The sequence below is a fragment of the Meles meles genome, chromosome 9 (assembly GCF_922984935.1).
Source record: "Meles meles chromosome 9, mMelMel3.1 paternal haplotype, whole genome shotgun sequence".
NCBI classification, from domain to species: Eukaryota; Metazoa; Chordata; class Mammalia; order Carnivora; family Mustelidae; genus Meles; species Meles meles.
In genome coordinates, this window is record NC_060074.1 from 29,038,719 (window position 1) to 29,056,881 (window position 18,163).

General features: G+C 35.4%; 1 protein-coding gene across 5 annotated transcripts in view; it reads right to left on the reverse strand.

Annotated features, from left to right (window-relative positions):
- The window catches only part of USP37 (ubiquitin specific peptidase 37), an 87,777-nt gene that overhangs the window by 69,013 nt on the left and 601 nt on the right, over positions 1-18,163 (reverse strand). For 3 of the 5 annotated variants that reach the window (XM_046018174.1, XM_046018173.1, XM_046018170.1), the window contains exons 2-5: positions 8,687-8,910; positions 4,957-5,128; positions 3,125-3,225; positions 154-332 (exon numbers count right to left, since the gene is read on the reverse strand). In XM_046018174.1, the coding sequence (XP_045874130.1) occupies positions 154-332; positions 3,125-3,225; positions 4,957-5,128; positions 8,687-8,842 (608 nt within the window). In that variant the 5' untranslated portion in view covers positions 8,843-8,910. Of the gene's footprint in view, positions 1-153; positions 333-3,124; positions 3,226-4,956; positions 5,129-8,686; positions 8,911-13,901; positions 14,043-18,163 lie in introns of all 5 variants that reach the window. The other 2 variants (XM_046018171.1, XM_046018172.1) reach the window with 2 other exon arrangements.

Sequence of the window (18,163 nt, forward strand, 5' to 3'; positions counted from 1 at the left end):
ATATTTTTAATAAAATGTATAGTTTCTTCTAACATAATTTATGAACTGGACAATCTCCTTTTTCTCAAACTATCTGCCTTTCTAAAAGGCCTAAAAGACATTTATAAATAGCCACAGCTAATGACTAAGAAAAAGAAAGTAAGTCTTCCATACCTATTTTCTAATAACCCTGATCTAAGAGGGGTTGATGTAGATGTCAAAGAGGGAATTGTCCGGGTGACAGTTATTCCACTTCCTGTCGCAGTCTTAATTGATCCTCTACCTGGATTACCAAGAACTTTTCGAAATGGAATATCATCTTTAGTTTCCAAACTTCCTCTTTTTGAAGATGCCTGTAAGAGTAAAGTTTAACATAGCTAAATATTCAAATTAATTGGAATGCTTTTAGATCACTGATTCTCATGTGGACTCAATTTTAAAAAATATAACTGAAAACCCATCTCCAGACATTCTAGCCTAATTGGCCTGGGGTGAAGCCCATTCATAAGTAGTTTTTTCTAAAGCACTCTCACTGATTGTAATGTACAATCTGTATCAGAAATTGAACTTGACTTATTTTCTTCTAGCATGCCTATAAATTTAAAGTTTTCACAATATGACTAGAGGCAGAAAGGAATTTGCTTTAAATACCTGACTTATTTAGAAAAGACTCAGATACCCATATGTGATTCTAGTGATGAGGATGAAAACAAATCTTCAGAGAAAAAAAATCCAATTATGCTTTTGATAAAGTGACCTAGTGTGGGGAAAAAGGAGCAACGATGACATTTGGTTGCCACAACTTAAATGCAAAGTTATAAATACCTCATATAACTTTTGATGGGGAGAATGAATGTAAGAGAGAGTCCCCTGGCAGATAATGAATCAAAGAATCTACCTTAAAGACAGAGCAAGAACAGTCATAGTGAATACAGCAATTTAAGCATATTAGTTGGGAAATAGTGCTTTTGACCAGCATTCTGCCAGTAAATTTCGTAACTAGATTAAAAGCTATGTGATTTGTCTATGGAATAAATTTCCAATTTCTTTCTTTCTACAGAATTACATACGTTAGCATAGAAAAGAAAAAATCTCTGAGATCACCTGAATGAACAGTTTTAAAAAGCTAGAATTTATTTTCAAATGGGTGATACAGTCTTGAGATTCAAAAATCAAAATACTGTATCAAAGCCATTTCCTGGGATGTCTCATTTTCACCTACTGCCATATATTCAATTCTTTCCCATTCTCTTGTCCCTTATAAGTATTCTTCTTTATGCAAATGTAAAGCAATTTTATCCTTTTTGTTATACATGTGGTAGAATACTATATGTATGCTGTTTTGCATTTTTTAACCTTTTTGACCATGAGCTCTACTTAGTAGAAATATTTTACATCACAACTACTATGTGTACATATAAATGACCAAAAGTCTCAGAAATCAATACTTAACCTTACTATGTACAATACCTCCTCAATTATTTTCTGTTCTGTTCCTTTTTTATTTAATCCCAGTTATGATGACCCATAATATTGATTTTACAATCCCACTGATAAGAATCATTACTTGTGAGCGTATAAGTATTTGCTGGTCATATATGATGACATCTATACGTTTAAATATTCTAACAGTTCAAATGTCTACCCATAGATAAATCTCAAAGTAATTACAATGAGTGAAAAACCTAGACAAAAAAAAATTACACAATGATTCCATTTATACGAAACTCTAGAAAATGCAAACTAACCTATAACGACAGAAAGCAAACCAGTTGTGGTTTAGGGACGGGGCCAGAGAGAAAGCAGGAAGGAAGAATTACAAAGAGGCAGGAGGAAACTTTTAGGGGTATGGTTCTGTTCTCTTGGTTGATTATGGTGATGATTTTACAGGTATACACATAAGTCAAAATGTATCAAATTGTACACTTCAAGTATGTGCAATTTAGAGCATGTCAATTATACCTCAATCAAAATGTAAAAAAAAAAACAACCCACAACATATTTAAAAAACAAAAATAAAATCTTATTCATTGCATAGCAAATGAACTAAGTAATCACCTCTCTGCACATCCAAATAGAACTCATCAGTTTACTTACAGGATAGTTTCCAAGTTTTTCTTAGTTTATGCCTGGTTTCTCTTTATAGAATAAATTTTCAAAGACATAGGTCTGCTAAATTGCAATAGTACAAAGGAAGTCTTATGACTGTCTGAATATTTATCAAAGAGAAACTATTTAAAAAACAAACAAGACCTCAATAAAGCAGCCTAATATCATACAGTGTAGGGGCAAAGTTCATAATGCACAACAGAACCAAAGGACATCACAGAAATAATAGTAGCAAACATTTATAGCATTGTTAGTATACGGTATTGTAGGCTAATAAGCACTTTTACATGCATTATCTCATAGCAACCCTTAAAATATTACTGCTGCCCCAATTTTACAGATGGAGAGTAAGGCCAGGATACTTAAGGAACTTCTTCAAAGACCCACAACTACTAAGTATCAGCACCAAATTTCCAACCCACATCTAACTCCAAAACTATACTTTTAAAAACTACACTTTACTATGGTTCATAATGATGACCATGAGACACAGAGCATAAATTATTTGTTCAGTAAAACTACATGTAAGGGTAGGATGCGATAAATTTTGAAAAGATGTTCATAATAGAGGCACCTGGATGGCTCAGTTGTTAAGCATCTGCCTTTGGCTCAGGTCATGATCCCAGGGCCCTGGGATCAGGCCCCACAACAGGCTCCCTGCTTGGTGGGAAGCCTACTTCTCCCTCTCCCAACTCCCAATGCTTGTAATCCCTCTCTCACTTTCTCTTTCTCTCTCTCTCAAATAAAATCTTTAAAAAAAAAAAAAAAGATGTTCATAATAATAGTTGATTATAACTTTTATATTTTTTTTAAGATTTTATTTATTTATTTGACATAGATTACAAGTAGGCAGAGAGGCAGGCAGAGAGAGAGGAGGAAGCAGGCTCCCTGCCGAGCAGAGAGCCCGAGGTGGGGCTCCATCCCAGAACCCTGGAATCACGACCCGAGCCGAAGGCAGAGGCTTTAACCTACTGAGCCACCCAGGCGCCCCGATTATAACTTTTCCTAAAAGCTAGAAAGATTCAAATGAACATACCTGATTGTCTGAGTAAGAAAGCTGCCTGTTGGTTTCCTTCTGTGACGTCCTGCTGCCCAGAATAGCTCCAAAACTACCAGACCCCTGAGAAGGTTTCATGGCTGGTCGGGGGAAAATAAATAAATAATCCCACGTCATTTACTTTAATAAAGAGATTAATCATCATTATAGGATACTGAAAAAACAGAAGCATAAAAAAAGAAAGTGCTTAACAACCAATTCTTTCTGAAAGTATACCTGATATAAACAGTAATTAAAATTCAGAGCTAGATTCTCAAGCAAAAATGAAATAACATGCACAAATTTGGGAAGATGTAGCAGAAAAATAAAATTTTAAATGCAAAATGAAAATCCTAGAAATTCTCCTATATAAATACCTGATAATTAACACTACAGAAAATTCGGTGACTATGTGTTTATGGCATGAACACTGACAATAGATACCAAGGAACCATGTAACACATGAGTTGGTACTAAATGGCAAGCAACCATAATTTTTTAAAAATTTTACAAGGAAAAAAAAAAAATTTTTACAAGGAAAAGTAGTCTATCAAATACATATTAAATACAAGCAAAGTAGCACTTCTACCTCTTCATTTTCTAGTATTTTTATTATATTTAAGTTAAAAAGCTCAATTAAAAGTCTGTCAACTCTAAAATATTAGTAATAAAGTTCTACTAATAAGAGAGCTGGAGACTAACAGTAATAGTGGAAAACTCATTTTAAGCACTAGATTATTTCTTTCCTTTTTTTTTTTTTTTTTTGGTTAAGGATTTATTTATCTGACCGAGAAAGAGAAAGCAGAAACGGGGAACAGGAGAAAGAGACGCAGGCTACCACTGAGCAGGAAGCCCGATGCAGGACATGATCCCAGACCCTGTGATCAGGACCTGAGCGAAAGGCAGATGCTTAACCATCCGAGCCACTCCGACACCCAGTACTACATTATTTCTTAAGAAAAGGTCTATTAAGGGGCACCTGGGTGGCTCAGTCATTAAGTATTAGTATTATATTGGATAGTAGGGGAGAGGGTATCCTTGCCTTGTTCCTTATCTTAAAGGAAAATCTTTCAATTTTTCATTGTTGAGTATGTTAGCTGTGGGCTTTTCATATATGGCCTTTATTAGGTTAAGGTAGTTTCCTTCTTTTCCTGGTTGGTTGAGTGTTTCTATCATGAAAGGGTTTTGAGGGGTACCTGGGTGGTTCGGTTGGTTAAGCCTCTGCCTTCGGCTCAGGTCATGATCTCAGGTCATGATGCGGGATCAAGCCCCGCATCAGGCTCTCTGCTCAGCAGGGAGCCTGCTTCTCCCTCTCTCTCTACTTCTGATCTCTCTCTCTGTCAAGTAAGTAAGTAAAATCTTTAAAAAAAAAAAAAAAAAGGATTTTGAATTTTATCAAATGCTTTTTCTGCATGAACAGAATCACATGGCTTTTGTCCTTCATTCACTCATCTGGTACATCACATTGATTTTTCATATCTCGGACCATTCTTGCATTCCAGAAATAAATCCCACTTAGAGAGAGAGAGAGTATGCATACGGGGGCAGAGGGACAAGCAGACTCCTTGCTGAATTCGGAGCCTGATGTGGGAGGGAGACTTAATCCCATGACACTGGGATCATGACCTGAGCCAAAATCAGGAGTGGGATACTTAACTGACTAAGCCACACAGGTGCCCCAGTAGTATATAATCCTTTTCATATACTGCTGAATTCATGGCTAGTATTTTGTTGGGGATTTTGTGTCAATATTCATCAGTGATACTGATCTACTACCTAGTAATATTCTTTTGTAACTGTTAATGACAAACCCTGGGAAGATCAGTGCTCACCCGCATGAAGTCTGTTTTGATGGACTGCATCTAAAAACAACCTCATTTCCTCTGCATCCTTACTTGGTACTTTGTCAATAGACAAGAAGCTGTTATCCTGTAGAGTTAACATTAGGCGGCTCTGTTTCGCTCCACTGGGTCGAAGCACCACATTTTTAATGTTATGACTTAGCTAATCAACAGAAAAGGAAAATTGTTATTGTAAAAAATGTACAGGAACAAAGTATAGTAAGTTGTGTAAGCCATACTAAATTTATATTTTCTAAATTACATTTCTTAGTCTTTTCTGTATTAATTTAGGGTTTTTCCTCCAACCAGAAAGAGTTCCCATTTCTTGATACACTTAAAAGATTTCACGTTTAGGAAAAGCAAACACCTACTATTAAAACTTATTTTACAAAGTAAACCTAGCACTATTGATTTTATGGTAGGGAACTGGGTTATTTTCAGCCATAGTTATGAAACTAAAAAACTAGTGAGTTAACAATTTACAGAGCCTAGATGGTTACACTAGCACTAGTTGAGAAAGCCATATTGTGTTAGAGGCTTTTTCTTTCTTCCCCCTTTAAAAAACACAACAAAACAAAAAACACAACACCTGTAAAATATCTGGCATAGGTAGCTGTAATTTAAAAGGATTTATTAATCTAAACTATAACCTGCAAAAGAATTGCACCTCTCAAAAACAAATCCAAAACAAATCTTTATCAATGTGAAAAGACATCTTCTTCTATCATCTATCTATATATACATGTACGTATTTTTTAAAAGACTATTTTTAAGTAATCTCGATACCCAATATGGGACTCAAATTTACAACCTTGAGATCAAGAGTCCCATGCTTTTACCCACTGAACCAGCCAGGCGCCCCCATCTTTCTTTCTTTTTTAATTGTGTAAGCAGGCTCATTTAAATTTCATTTAATCATGAAGATCACGAGCACTCTGAACTCTTAGCTCACTTCTTCCATTCCCTAGAACTGGCTCAATAATTTGTCCTATACTCTTCCAGATTCTGCCTATGTGCTATGAAGTAATAACTTTCATTTTCTCTTGGCTGAAATTTCTCCAAGACCAAATTAAATCTTGCAGTTTACTACCTAAATAATTCTTGCCAACTAGGCATCTTTATTCTCTAATGTTCTCCCTCAGCAGGCATATACAAAGGTTTCAAAAGCTGCCTTTTGCTGAAGACATACCTCTTGAATAGCATAAAGAAATAAGTAATAATATTTTATATTTTTTAAACTGGAACTGATCTTTGTCAATTTTTAGACAAGAATGAAAATTTTATCAGACTTAGTTTATATTCAAATTTCAAATGATATATACATATTCAAAGTAGGTTTTAAATTCATGTCCTTCAGTAAAAATTCTATCATAAAGCACAATAGTTTCAATGGCTTTAACTCTGAAATATTTAAACAAGAAGTTTAACATACGAAAGGAAGAGATCACATAAAAACAACTATTTCAGATCAATATACCACTTTTTAAAAATGAAAAATATATAAGGGAAAAGGTTTATGAACAAACAAGATGAGAGAATAATCTTGAATTTGAAGTCTTCAACAACTGAAAATCCTATGAAGCCCATAATTTTATTAACTACCATATGGTGAGGCCTTCCATCTTTTCTATACGTCCAGACCTCTCTGCTGGAGTTCCAGTGCTATTTACCAATGCCTACTAGATACCAACACCTGAATGCCTGACACCTCAAACAACTCATTTCTCTTAATCCTCCCACACCAATTCTTTCCCTCTGCTCTCTACCAAGACATGAAAGGCATGGCCATCCATTCAGAAATTTGGGAATCTTCCCAGTCTTTTCTTTCTCACTCCCTAAATCTAATGAGTCAAGTCATCTTGAAATCTCTTCAAATGCATTCTTTCCTCCTCCTGTTTCTTCCTACTGTTTTATCCTTTAATTAGGACTTTAATTCCTCATAGAAACTCCCACAATAACCTCCTATATGTCCCTATTCTTCCACTATCTCTTGAAATAGTCATCTGCCTAGCCTCTAAATGAAAGTGAACTTGAGATTCTTGACTCCTTAGAATCTAAGATCCTCTTATTATGACTAGTAAGATACTTCAAGATCTGGTTCAAATCTAGCTCTTCAGCCTCTACTTCTGCCATACACTCCCCACTGTCCATTTATTTTAAAATAATTTTCTGGTTCCCTAAGGGTTGATTCACACTTGCATGTGTTTGTCCATGGATAGAAATCACCTCTGCCCTACCTCCACTGTTCGGCAAACTCCTATTTATCCTCTAAACGCTCAGGCACAAACCATTCTCTTCTTTGCATTACTTCAATGTCTCTGAAATATTTTTACATCTGAAAATCCTTCTGATTACACTTAAGTTTGAGAAGAAAAGCATCTCATTCAGCTCCGTATTCTTAGCCCTTAGTACAGTACCCACCACAGTAATCTGTAGGTGGTTGGCAAAATAAATGCCGTACGGAAACTGATCTAGAACTGTGATGAGCTTGGAATCACAGGCAGAATCCTCACGCTCCTAAAGAACTATGTTTGCTTAAATATTTAAATATTTACTGACTGCTTCTTTGGGCTAAGGACTGAGAAACCGAATCTCTATTTGAAAAGGAATCTTTCTTTCACTGAGATGACCAATTAGTAGATAGATGTATGTGGAGGAAACGACTATTGTTTCTACTTCCCATGTCACCACCTCCAATCTATTTAAGAGTATCTTTGATACACAAAATCATAAGCAATTTATTTTCACAGTTCAAATGCAAAGAGAAATGAAATTTCACCCCAGCTCTAGGGTTCTCAAGCATAAAATTTCCTAAATTGTATTCAACAGAGTACTTCAGTTTAGAATGAATATTATACTTTTGTAGTATCAAATTAACAAATACCGAATTTTAAAGTGCAGAAAAATATGATATTGCTTTCTTCAAATCATATCAAGATGAGTAGCTCTTAGCTATACAGAATAAACAGTATAGAAGTAAAAATAGGGGCGCCTGGGTGGCTCAGTCGGTTAAGCCACTGCCTTCAACTCAGGTCATGATCCCAGGGTCCTGGGATCGAGCCCCACATCGGGCTCTCTGCTCAGCGGGGAGCCTGTTTCCCCTTCTCTCTCTGCCTGCCTCTCTGTCTACTTGTGATCTCTGTCAAATAAATAAATAAAAATCTTTAAAAAAAAAAAAAAGAGAAGTAAAAATAAAATTAACTATTTTCTGCAGTGATAAAACTATGAAATTCTTCAAAAGTTTATAGTTAGAAGAAAACATCAGTAAGCATGACCTTGAATAATCATCCTTGAAAGATCCATACCACAACCTTTGGCAGGATTATTTAGGAAGTAGGCATTAGTTTTAGAACACACTAGTAAGTGCTATTAAAACCTAATACTACACAGTGATGAATCTATTATATATACTAAGGAAAAACAAGGAATAACTAAAGTTATCCTATTGTGGTTTTTAAAGTAGCTCGATAGAAAACTCAGTTCTCTCAGCTTCCTCCTCGTTTTCTTTTCAGTAATGGTGACTACTTCCGGCTCTTTATTTTACACCATCAACGATGCTATTCAAAAATTCATAAAATATTCACACAAAAATTAGTGTCCCAGAAATAAGAAGAAACGTTAATCTAGGAGGAGGGTTACCATTACACTTACTATGGTACAGAGAAGGTATTCTCTAAAGGGTGTGATTCAAGATCTATTCCACATCAAAATACAGTAATACCTGAAATATCCTTGGAATTCCTCCAGTATTATAGTGAACTACTAGGCTGACTTTATTCTCTTTTTCCACAATTTCGAAGGACCCTTCTTTCCATTTCGTAATTCCAGTCTGCATACTTCGAATTCTGATAGGACCGTGTATCTTCAGAGGAGACATACTTTCTTTAAAAATAAATTGCTTCTAGCCAAATTAAAAAGCAAAAATACACGTTCACCTGACAGATTCTATGGAAGAAAAATAAAATAGTAAGTTACAATTCACTAAGATAAGAGTGATTAAGATTTGAAAGAGCATACAATAAACCACGTTATGTCCTTCTATTTCAATAAGCCACTTTTTCTTAAGCATTCTTAAAGGCCTTGATTAGCTGATAGGCACAAGAAAGACAACTAAATTATCACAAATGTCAGTAACTAAATCCACCCACCTTTCTTTCTTTTCTACATGTTCCCTTCTTTGCATATGTCCAGTATCTATGCCCTAATAGTGTCTACATTTTGCATTTTGCACTATCAATAACCAGATTGGTGCCACTAAAGGCATGTCAATCAGGAAAATAAAAGATTCCACAAAAATTCCAAAGTGATTGCCCACAGCAGTATAACTAAATTTTATCTTCCTTCATGAATGCTGAAGGGTCTTGAATTTCAAACGTTAAGTTAAAAAATATTTTTAGTCAGCTGACTCCATTTCTTAGAATGGAGTTCCTTTCAAAATACCAAAATCATATCACAAAACAATTCCTTCTACCAGTCAGTAGGGTAAGCATATCCACACATATTGAAAACACTAAGCAAATAAAGAATTTTAAGAACAATCAAATTAGTTTAACTTCCAGAATTATATTGAGAAAGTAATTAATTCTCTAGGCAAAACAAACAAAAAAAACCTCTCTTCCTAAGAACTAACCTAGCACTTATGCTTAATATTACCACAAAGTGGAAAGAATCTTTACCAATTTTATCTTTGACAAATACTCAAATTTCTGAATGAACTTCTAAATACTTAAAAATTACTTATAGCGGGGCGCCTGGGTGGCTCAGTGGATTGAGCCGCTGCCTTCGGCTCGGGTCATGATCTCAGGGTCCTAGGATCGAGCCCCGCATCGGGTTCTCTGCTTGGCAGGGAGCCTGCTTCCTCCTCTCTCTCTGCCTCTTTCTCTGCCTGCCTCTCTGCCTACTTGTGATCTCTCTCTCTGTCAAATAAATAGATAAAATCTTTAAAAAAAAAAAATTACTTATAGCAATAAAAGAATATCTAAGACCTTCAAACTAGCTTACCAATTATCAGCAAGTAAATACAACTATAATAGCAAAGAACATTAAGTAGTATTATGTGTTACATACATGTATATACATAAACATATGCACAATCATCTAAAATTATTAAGACATTTTATTTATACTCTTTCCAAATCTCTAAAAACAATGCTAATACAGGGGTGCCTGGGTGGCTCAGTCAGTTGCGTGTCTGCTTTTGGCTCAGGTCGTGATCCCAGGGACCTGGGATTGAGCCCCTGCATAGTTGTTGAGCTGGAGCTCCCTGCTCAGTGGGGAGCCTGCTTCTCCCCCAACCCCACGCCCCCTCCCTGCCATCCCCTCCTCAAATAAGGAAAATCTTTTAAAAAAAAATTTTTTTAAACATTGCTAATACAGACTCTTGCTTATAATTTAAGAAATTAAAAATCATCATACTTTGCCTGTCCCTGAACAACTAGAAAAGCTTAAAAAAAGTAGTATACAGGGGCGCCTGGGTGGCTCAGTGGATTAAGCCGCTGCCTTCGGCTCAGGTCATGATCTCAGGGTCCTGGGATCGAGCCCCGCATCGGGCTCTCTGCTCTGCGGGGAGCCTGCTTCCTCCTCTCTCTCTGCCTGCCTCTCTGCCTACTTGTGATCTCTCTCTCTCTCTGTCAAATAAATAAATAAAATCTTTAAAAAAAAAAAAAGTAGTATACAAAAGAAAAACACAGGAGACCTAGCTATTAGGAGCCAGCTGTCCGTAATTTATAACTTCCCTTTCTAACTATTAGTCTTCTTAACTGCAAATAGGAATAGCAATGCCATAGTGTTGCATAACTAAATGAAAAAACACACATTTGGCACCCAACAGATAAAAGCTTTAATATGAATGAAATCAGTATTCACTTTCTGAATTTATTCCTTGCCTGCAACACCTTTCTCTAAAGACCTCCAATAGATAAGCTATTAACAGGGGGTCAAACTCAACTGCCTAGAAGGGCCATGCAGGTGACATGACTGAAGTAGGCAAACTATAAAAACTACTAGTGAAATCTAACTAATTTTACCAGGTAGAATTAGTCAACTCAGTTATTGCCATATCAGTAAACTTCTCAAGAACATGAATTCCAAATATTTATGCAAAACTTCCCATTTTAAATTGTGGGCAATGAATTCAAATTTATTTTTATAAAAGCTACAAATCAAACAAAACCCCTATACACAGGATACAGCCTGGGGCCCCCTAGTTTGAGGCCTCTAGGTACTGTAATATCAAATAACTGGGAGTAAAATTTAAAAAATGTGATGTGAAAACACTTTGAATAGTTAAAAGATGTTATGCATTTTAAGTATTCCATGACTATTCACTTATATCATCAAATTTCTTGAATGCCTACTTTGGCCAGATTTAGATAGGATAATTTGCAAGGTATATAAATCCATCAAAGTAACAAAGTCCACTACTGTTTAAAGACATGTTAACATGGCACTGCTCAAACTAGTAACTACAGAATTTGGACCAGCAATGCATGTTTATAATACTTTTCTTGCAATTAATAATTTAGTGCTTCATTGTCTGGATGTGTCCTTAGACTTCTTTCCACTCTGCTCTCAACACTGTCAAGAATACGTTACCCTTTTCCTACCCCAGTTGTCCATCCAGAAACATAGGAGTTAACTTTGATTTCTCTTGATGATTACCGGTATTGAATTGGAAATGGAAGATCACAGTAGAGTCCTGTCAATTCTACCTCCATACACCTTTCAGACATCTCTATTATAATGAACTATAGATCAAATCACATCACTCTCCTCCTTAATATCATTCAACAGTTCCCCACTGCCCTCATAAATAAACAATAAAATCTAGACGCAATAAAATCATGACATAAACACCCTTTATGATCCAGGGCCTACTTAACCTCTCTATCCCCCACAAACCCAACAAAGCCAGCCATCTGAACTATATAATTTCCCCCCAAAACCTTAATGTTCTCATACCACTATACTTTTGCATGCACTATGGTTTATCTCTGGAGAATTTGTATGGACTCTCCCCATCCCCCCAAAAACCCCCGTGATTTCTTCTCTTGGCTATAAAATCAAGGCTCAGCTTAGATGTTCTCTTCTTTAAGAAGCCTTTCCTAGCTACCTTTCACTTTTTCTCTCAATCCCATATTCACACTGAGACTATTTCAAGCTTCTGTATTCTCCTGCTGTACCCTGTGCTTACTTCTAGTATAACATTGTATCATAAACTGTTTACTTCTTTGTCTCTATCTACACTTTGCTATTTGAAGACAGTGAATATATTCTTTAAACTCTGAGTCCCCATTATGGCAATGTCTGACACACAAGAAACAAACTTATTATTCAAGAATAATGAAATCAGTACTATCAATTCTATTCAATTTACTGTTAAAATACACAAGAGCAGATACTGAAGCCATAAATCCCTCTTAAATGGCCAATCAGGGTTATATTTACTAAGCTCTTTATAAAAGTACCACTAGGCACTGTACTTCATATAACTCATCTTTTGAACACTGCATCTAAGCCTTTTCTATGTGCATCTGAACTTTTCTACTAAATGCAAAGCTGTCTTCATATCTTAATCAAAATTCAGTATGAGAGGGGCTCGGTCGGTTAAGCATCTATCTGCCTTCAGCTCAGGTCATGATCTCAGAGTCCTGGGATCGAGTCCCACATTGGGCTCCCTGCTCAGTGGGGAGACTGCTTCTCCCTCTCCCTCTGCTGCTCCCTCTGCTTGTGCTCTCTCTTGCTTTGTCAAATAAATAATAAAATCTTTAAAAAAAAAATTCAATGAGACAAAAATCGTCTGTGGAAGAACAAGAATTAATATGCAGTTACAGAATGCATTAAAGCAAAAACATTAGTAAACTTGCTTAAACTGGGATTCATACTATTCATTGCTCAATGAATAAACTCCATTTTAAGAGTTCTGCCAAATTCCCTCACCTTTCCTGAAATGTCATTAGGGGTCAGGGTACCAATTAAAAGAGAATACAAAACCCCATTACCTTAGTGTTTTCTTTATAGACCAAAAGTAAGTAAAGGTCAATGACCTTAAATTCCTCTAACAACATATTTTTAAAAATTATATTATTTAACAAAACTGGAGGTGAAGATTTCCAAGTTCACTAAAGCACATAAGAAAAAACTTTATTGCTTGTTCTGTTTCTATATATAATTTCTCTGTACAATTCTCAAAACATTTTGATGCAAAGTTTTAAGTATATGAAATTTTACTTCAGATACTGAACACTTCCTTGACCATTTCTACTAGCAACCGTTCTTTCCTCTAAGGAAAAAAAAGAAGACCCTAAAAGGTACAGGACATAAAATTTGTAGAACCAACAAAACTTTTTCTTAATCCCTTAATGTAGTCCATTCCTGGCTCTTGCACTAAATGAATTAACTACATCTACTGTTATACATTCATTATACTATCAAAGTTTGCCCTATTCTATTAAGAGAAAAAAAAAACACAACTAAGTTTCTTTTTCAGTATGCAGCATGATCCAGTAATAACAGTTAACCTTTCTATGAACCTAGGCCAATGAGAAGGTTTCTTTGAACTCTATGATGCTAATTCCAAATCAAAGCAACATTACTAAGACAAGGTGTAACAAGATCAAATTATTCTTTAAGTAGTTCCAAAGAGAGTCCTCTTTCCCTAACTTTTCTCACAATTATTAGAATTACTGTTTAACTCTGAGCATTCTATGAAACCTCAATCAATAATATTGACAAAAATGTTTCCGTGCCCTGTACGGTTATTTAAATGCACATATTTTAAGTACTACTCTGAAAACATCCTTATGTAGGGGGTGTTCTGTGGTAGACCAAGCATGCTAAGATAAAACCATTACTACAAAATAGAAGAAAGAGAACTGTTAATTCTCGCCAATTTGCATACTCTTGGAAACATACATCCAAATAAAAACATTACTTACTTTTCAGTGACTTTTACTGAAAAACCCTATGTAATAACAATTCACCTTTATTCTGATCCTTGTGCCAAAGGCAATGCACTCTTCTTGGGGAACTACTCATATTTTGCAGCTATGCCAGTTCTCCGGAAGCCATCAACTCAGCTAAAGAAAATATAAGTGTGCCTTTTTAAAAGAATCCAATTTACCAAAATTAAAATTAAAAAAAAAATCAATCATTTTATACAACAAAGATGAACTCTTTTGATTATTTAAAAACTACAAGCTACCTTACTAAAAACATTTAAAATATAATGCTTAAGATACACACATATACACACCATGGACTTTAGGGATTTATCTGCTGTGCAAAATGAGGGACTCCAGGCCTGTACCTTATCCATCTGTGTTCTTGGTGTATTTATCCCTGCTACATTTTGAAACTAAGAAGACAGTGAAAAAGAGTATATTCTTTGTTGACTTTATAAACATTGTTACCTAATGGTGTCTTAAGTCTGAAAATACCATTTCCATGATGTGCTGCTACAAATTTCAAAAGGTGAGTAAATTTGGTTTTTACTTTTCTTTATGGGTTTGTTCCTCAAATTTAGGCTCTCTAAGCCTCAACTGTCCCTGAGTTCTAACCAAACATCTTTCACTGCCCTCTTGAATGCTATAATATCAACTTTAAACTCATTTGTTCACTTAGTAAAAAAATGACTGAGCTACTTTAATTTGACAGCACTGTGGAAAGAATACAAATGTGAAGATGATACAGTCCATGCCCTCATTATCACAGGCTCCCAGACTTCTCTACATTTTCCTTCCACCATCATTCCGGCAAAAGAAAAAAAAAATTAGCATCATCTTTTCCCTCTTTCTCATTCATCTAAAACCCAGCCTTTTCATAGCTGCTACCCTGATTTGGAAACTCCTCATTTTGCCATCACTCCCACCTAATATTTATTATGCAATTACTGACCAAGCATAGTGTTAAGCATCAATGCATGCATTATCTCATTTAATTTTCCCAATAATCTTAAAAGACAGGGATTATTATCTCTATTTCACAGATGAGAAAACTGAGACTTAGATTAAGTTAATTTATCTGGTTATAGATTCATTAAACGACAAAACTAAGTCTAACACCACAACCCACATTTTTAACCACTACCACAGCGCATCCTCATCAATGATTTGCAGCAACAATCACTTTCCAGTCTCCATTCTCTCAGGATGTTTCTATCCAATGAATCCTGTGCCCTACAATGCTCTTTCTAAAGAACTACTCTCTCTTACTAAGTAAAGAGTGCACTATTTGTCTCCTTAACTTTCTCCTAAGTGATTGGGGGCGGGGGCAGGAACCTACCTTATTTCTTTTGTACTACAAAAAAATAAGCACTTAGTAAGTGCTAACTACTTGTTACTGAAGCCAATTCTCTCCCAAACATTTTTTTAAAATTTTATTTTACTATGGTAAAAATATTTAATATGAGATCTATCCTCTTAACAAAACCTTTAGTGTACAATATGATACTGTTAACTAGAGGTACAATCCTGTACAGCATATCTCTAGAATGTTCTCATCTTGCTTAACTGAAACATTTTCCTTGACTGAAACGTTTTTCACAGCTCATCACTACAAATAAAATTAACCCAAATGCCTTTCTGTGTTTGGCATTCATACACTTCCTATATTTATTTCCATTTTTCAACACAAATCCTGTTCTATATACACAAATTATTAAATTTTAATACTTCCCACATCCACCAACAATAACTTACTTAAATATGGAACTTTCCTTTATTTTTGGAAATTTCATCCTCACTATGCTCATAGTTTAACCTGTTGGTAAAATATATAAACCACTGTTCTGATTTCTAAGAGCTTTCTTTCCTAAAAAGATCCATAAAACAAATGCAGAGATAAAATTAGTGTATGACTAAAAGGGAGAAATCGACCTACATAAAGTTTATCTTCAATTCAGAGCCTAAAATCTGAATGATTTTTATGCCCTAAGCATGAGTAAAATCATCCATAGCTGGAAAACTCTTAGGTTATTCTCTTTTGCATCCTTTGTCAGAAGAGTGAAAAGGTTCTTGTCATCAGATGACATCAGTAAACTAGTACTTCGAAAGACATGATGGTTCTTAAAACAAGCTCCAGTTTACGTATTCACTTAACAAATTCTTGAGAAATAAAAATGAAATAGCTACTAGCATATATTCTAATAGGATACATGCTTTAAATAATCACACAATATATAATTACAAGTTCTAAAAAATAATACAAAGTACAGGGCATGACAAGACATAATAGAGTACCTGATTTAAGACTTGGGGGGGGTAGAAGGAAGAGGCAAAGGCTAAGCTAGTATTAAAAAATGAGTTAAATGGGGATGGTCGTGCTGGAACAATCAGCATGTGCAAAGGCCCAGTAATCGGAAAATAACCTGGTGTGACTAAGGAAATGAAAAGCAGTGCAGCTAGAGTTTAGTGAGCAAGAAGGGGCTGGAGCAAGATGAAGCTAGTGAAGCAGGGAAGAATCAAGTTATGTAGAATCCTGTAGGCCACAGTAAGGATTTTGAATTTTACCCTAAATATAATAAACAGTTTAGTGATGGGAAACCCACTGAAGCAGAGAAATAACATGTTACTGTTTAATGGAGAAGTGATTGGGTTTGGGGAGGAGAGTAAAAGGAGGAAGAATGAAAGAAAATAGGGCAGATGAGAATACTGAAGTGTTGCAGCTTATAACAATTACAATAACAATGGTCACTGGCTATTTACTGTGTGCCATGTGCCATTTAATCCTCATAACAATCGAATAAGGTGATTATTATTCCCATTTTTACAGATGAGAATATAAGGAACCAGTGACTAATTAAGTCTGGGTGAAAGATTTGTGGCTTGAGCTCAAAAAGTGATAGTTAAGACTTACAGAAATACATTCAGACATACAGATGACCCTTGAACAACATGGGTTTGGAATGTGTGGAGTTACATATACACAATTTTTTTTCAATAAATACAGTACTGTAAATGTATTTTCTTTAAGATTTTCTTAACACTTCTTTTGTCTAACTTACTTTATTCTAAGAGTACAACGTAAAATATATGTAGCATACAGCGTATGTATTAAGTAACTGTTTATGCTACTGGCATTCCAATTAACAGTAGACTGTTAGTAGCTAGGTTTGAGGGAAGTCAAAAGTTTCATGTGGATTTTCAACTCGAAGGGGTCCATGCCCCTAACCCTTGCGCTATTCAAGGGCCAACTGTGTTGGATATAGAATAAACAGAACTTAAAAATACATGGAATGAAGCAGAAGTCAAGAATGGACTTAAAAAAAAAAAAAGAATGGACTTCAAGTTCCTAGCTTACGTTAGTTGATAAATGAGTATGCCACTTAATGAAATAGAATACTGAAGGACAAAGAATTTGGAATACAGAGAGAAAAATTAGGACTGGCTTTAGATGTATCATATTTGAAATTCCTAAGGAAAAAAAAATCAAGTGGAGATGTCAAGCAGACAACTGAACTGGTTATTTAATCTTGAGCTGAAAATAAAGGGAAAAGGCTGGAAATTAAAATTCTTAAGTTTTCAATATACAGGTGCAATTTAAAGCTTCGGACAGAAGAGTAAAAGGTGAACAAGACCCTCACACTAAATCCAGATATTCCATTTCACTTCATCAAACATCTCTCGCCGTGTCACTAGGCTTTGCAATCCTCATTCAACTTTACCTTTCAACAGAATTCAACACTATTGATTACTTCTTTCATCTCTTTTTACAAAAGACTCGCCCACCTCTATACAGTTATTAAACACCAAGAATCCCTGGGTCCGTTTTTTCTAGTACTACACTCTCCTTAGGCAATTTCATCCACATGCATAACTTCACTTACTATCAACATGGCAGATGATATACACACATTAGTTTATACAGCCTGCCCAGAACTCTCCTCAGAACTGCCTCATTGACAGCCTGTCTCAGGCATCTTTTCCAGTTAGAGACTTGTCAGACACTGCCTACCCGCCCCCCCAAAAGGCATTTAAATAGAGCTGAAATTTTGAAAACGATTACCACAGAACCACTACAGGCCAACTCTCCAAAACACAGGATTTTATCATCAGTGATCATTTCCTTTCATGGATCATGACCTAAAATAGGTAAACCTGACAACCTGGTCTGACAGCTAGAAGACGGGGAGCAACCAAATGCACGACAAAAATACAATTCATGCGTTTTAATGATAAATGGTTCCGAAAGGGAAGATGCA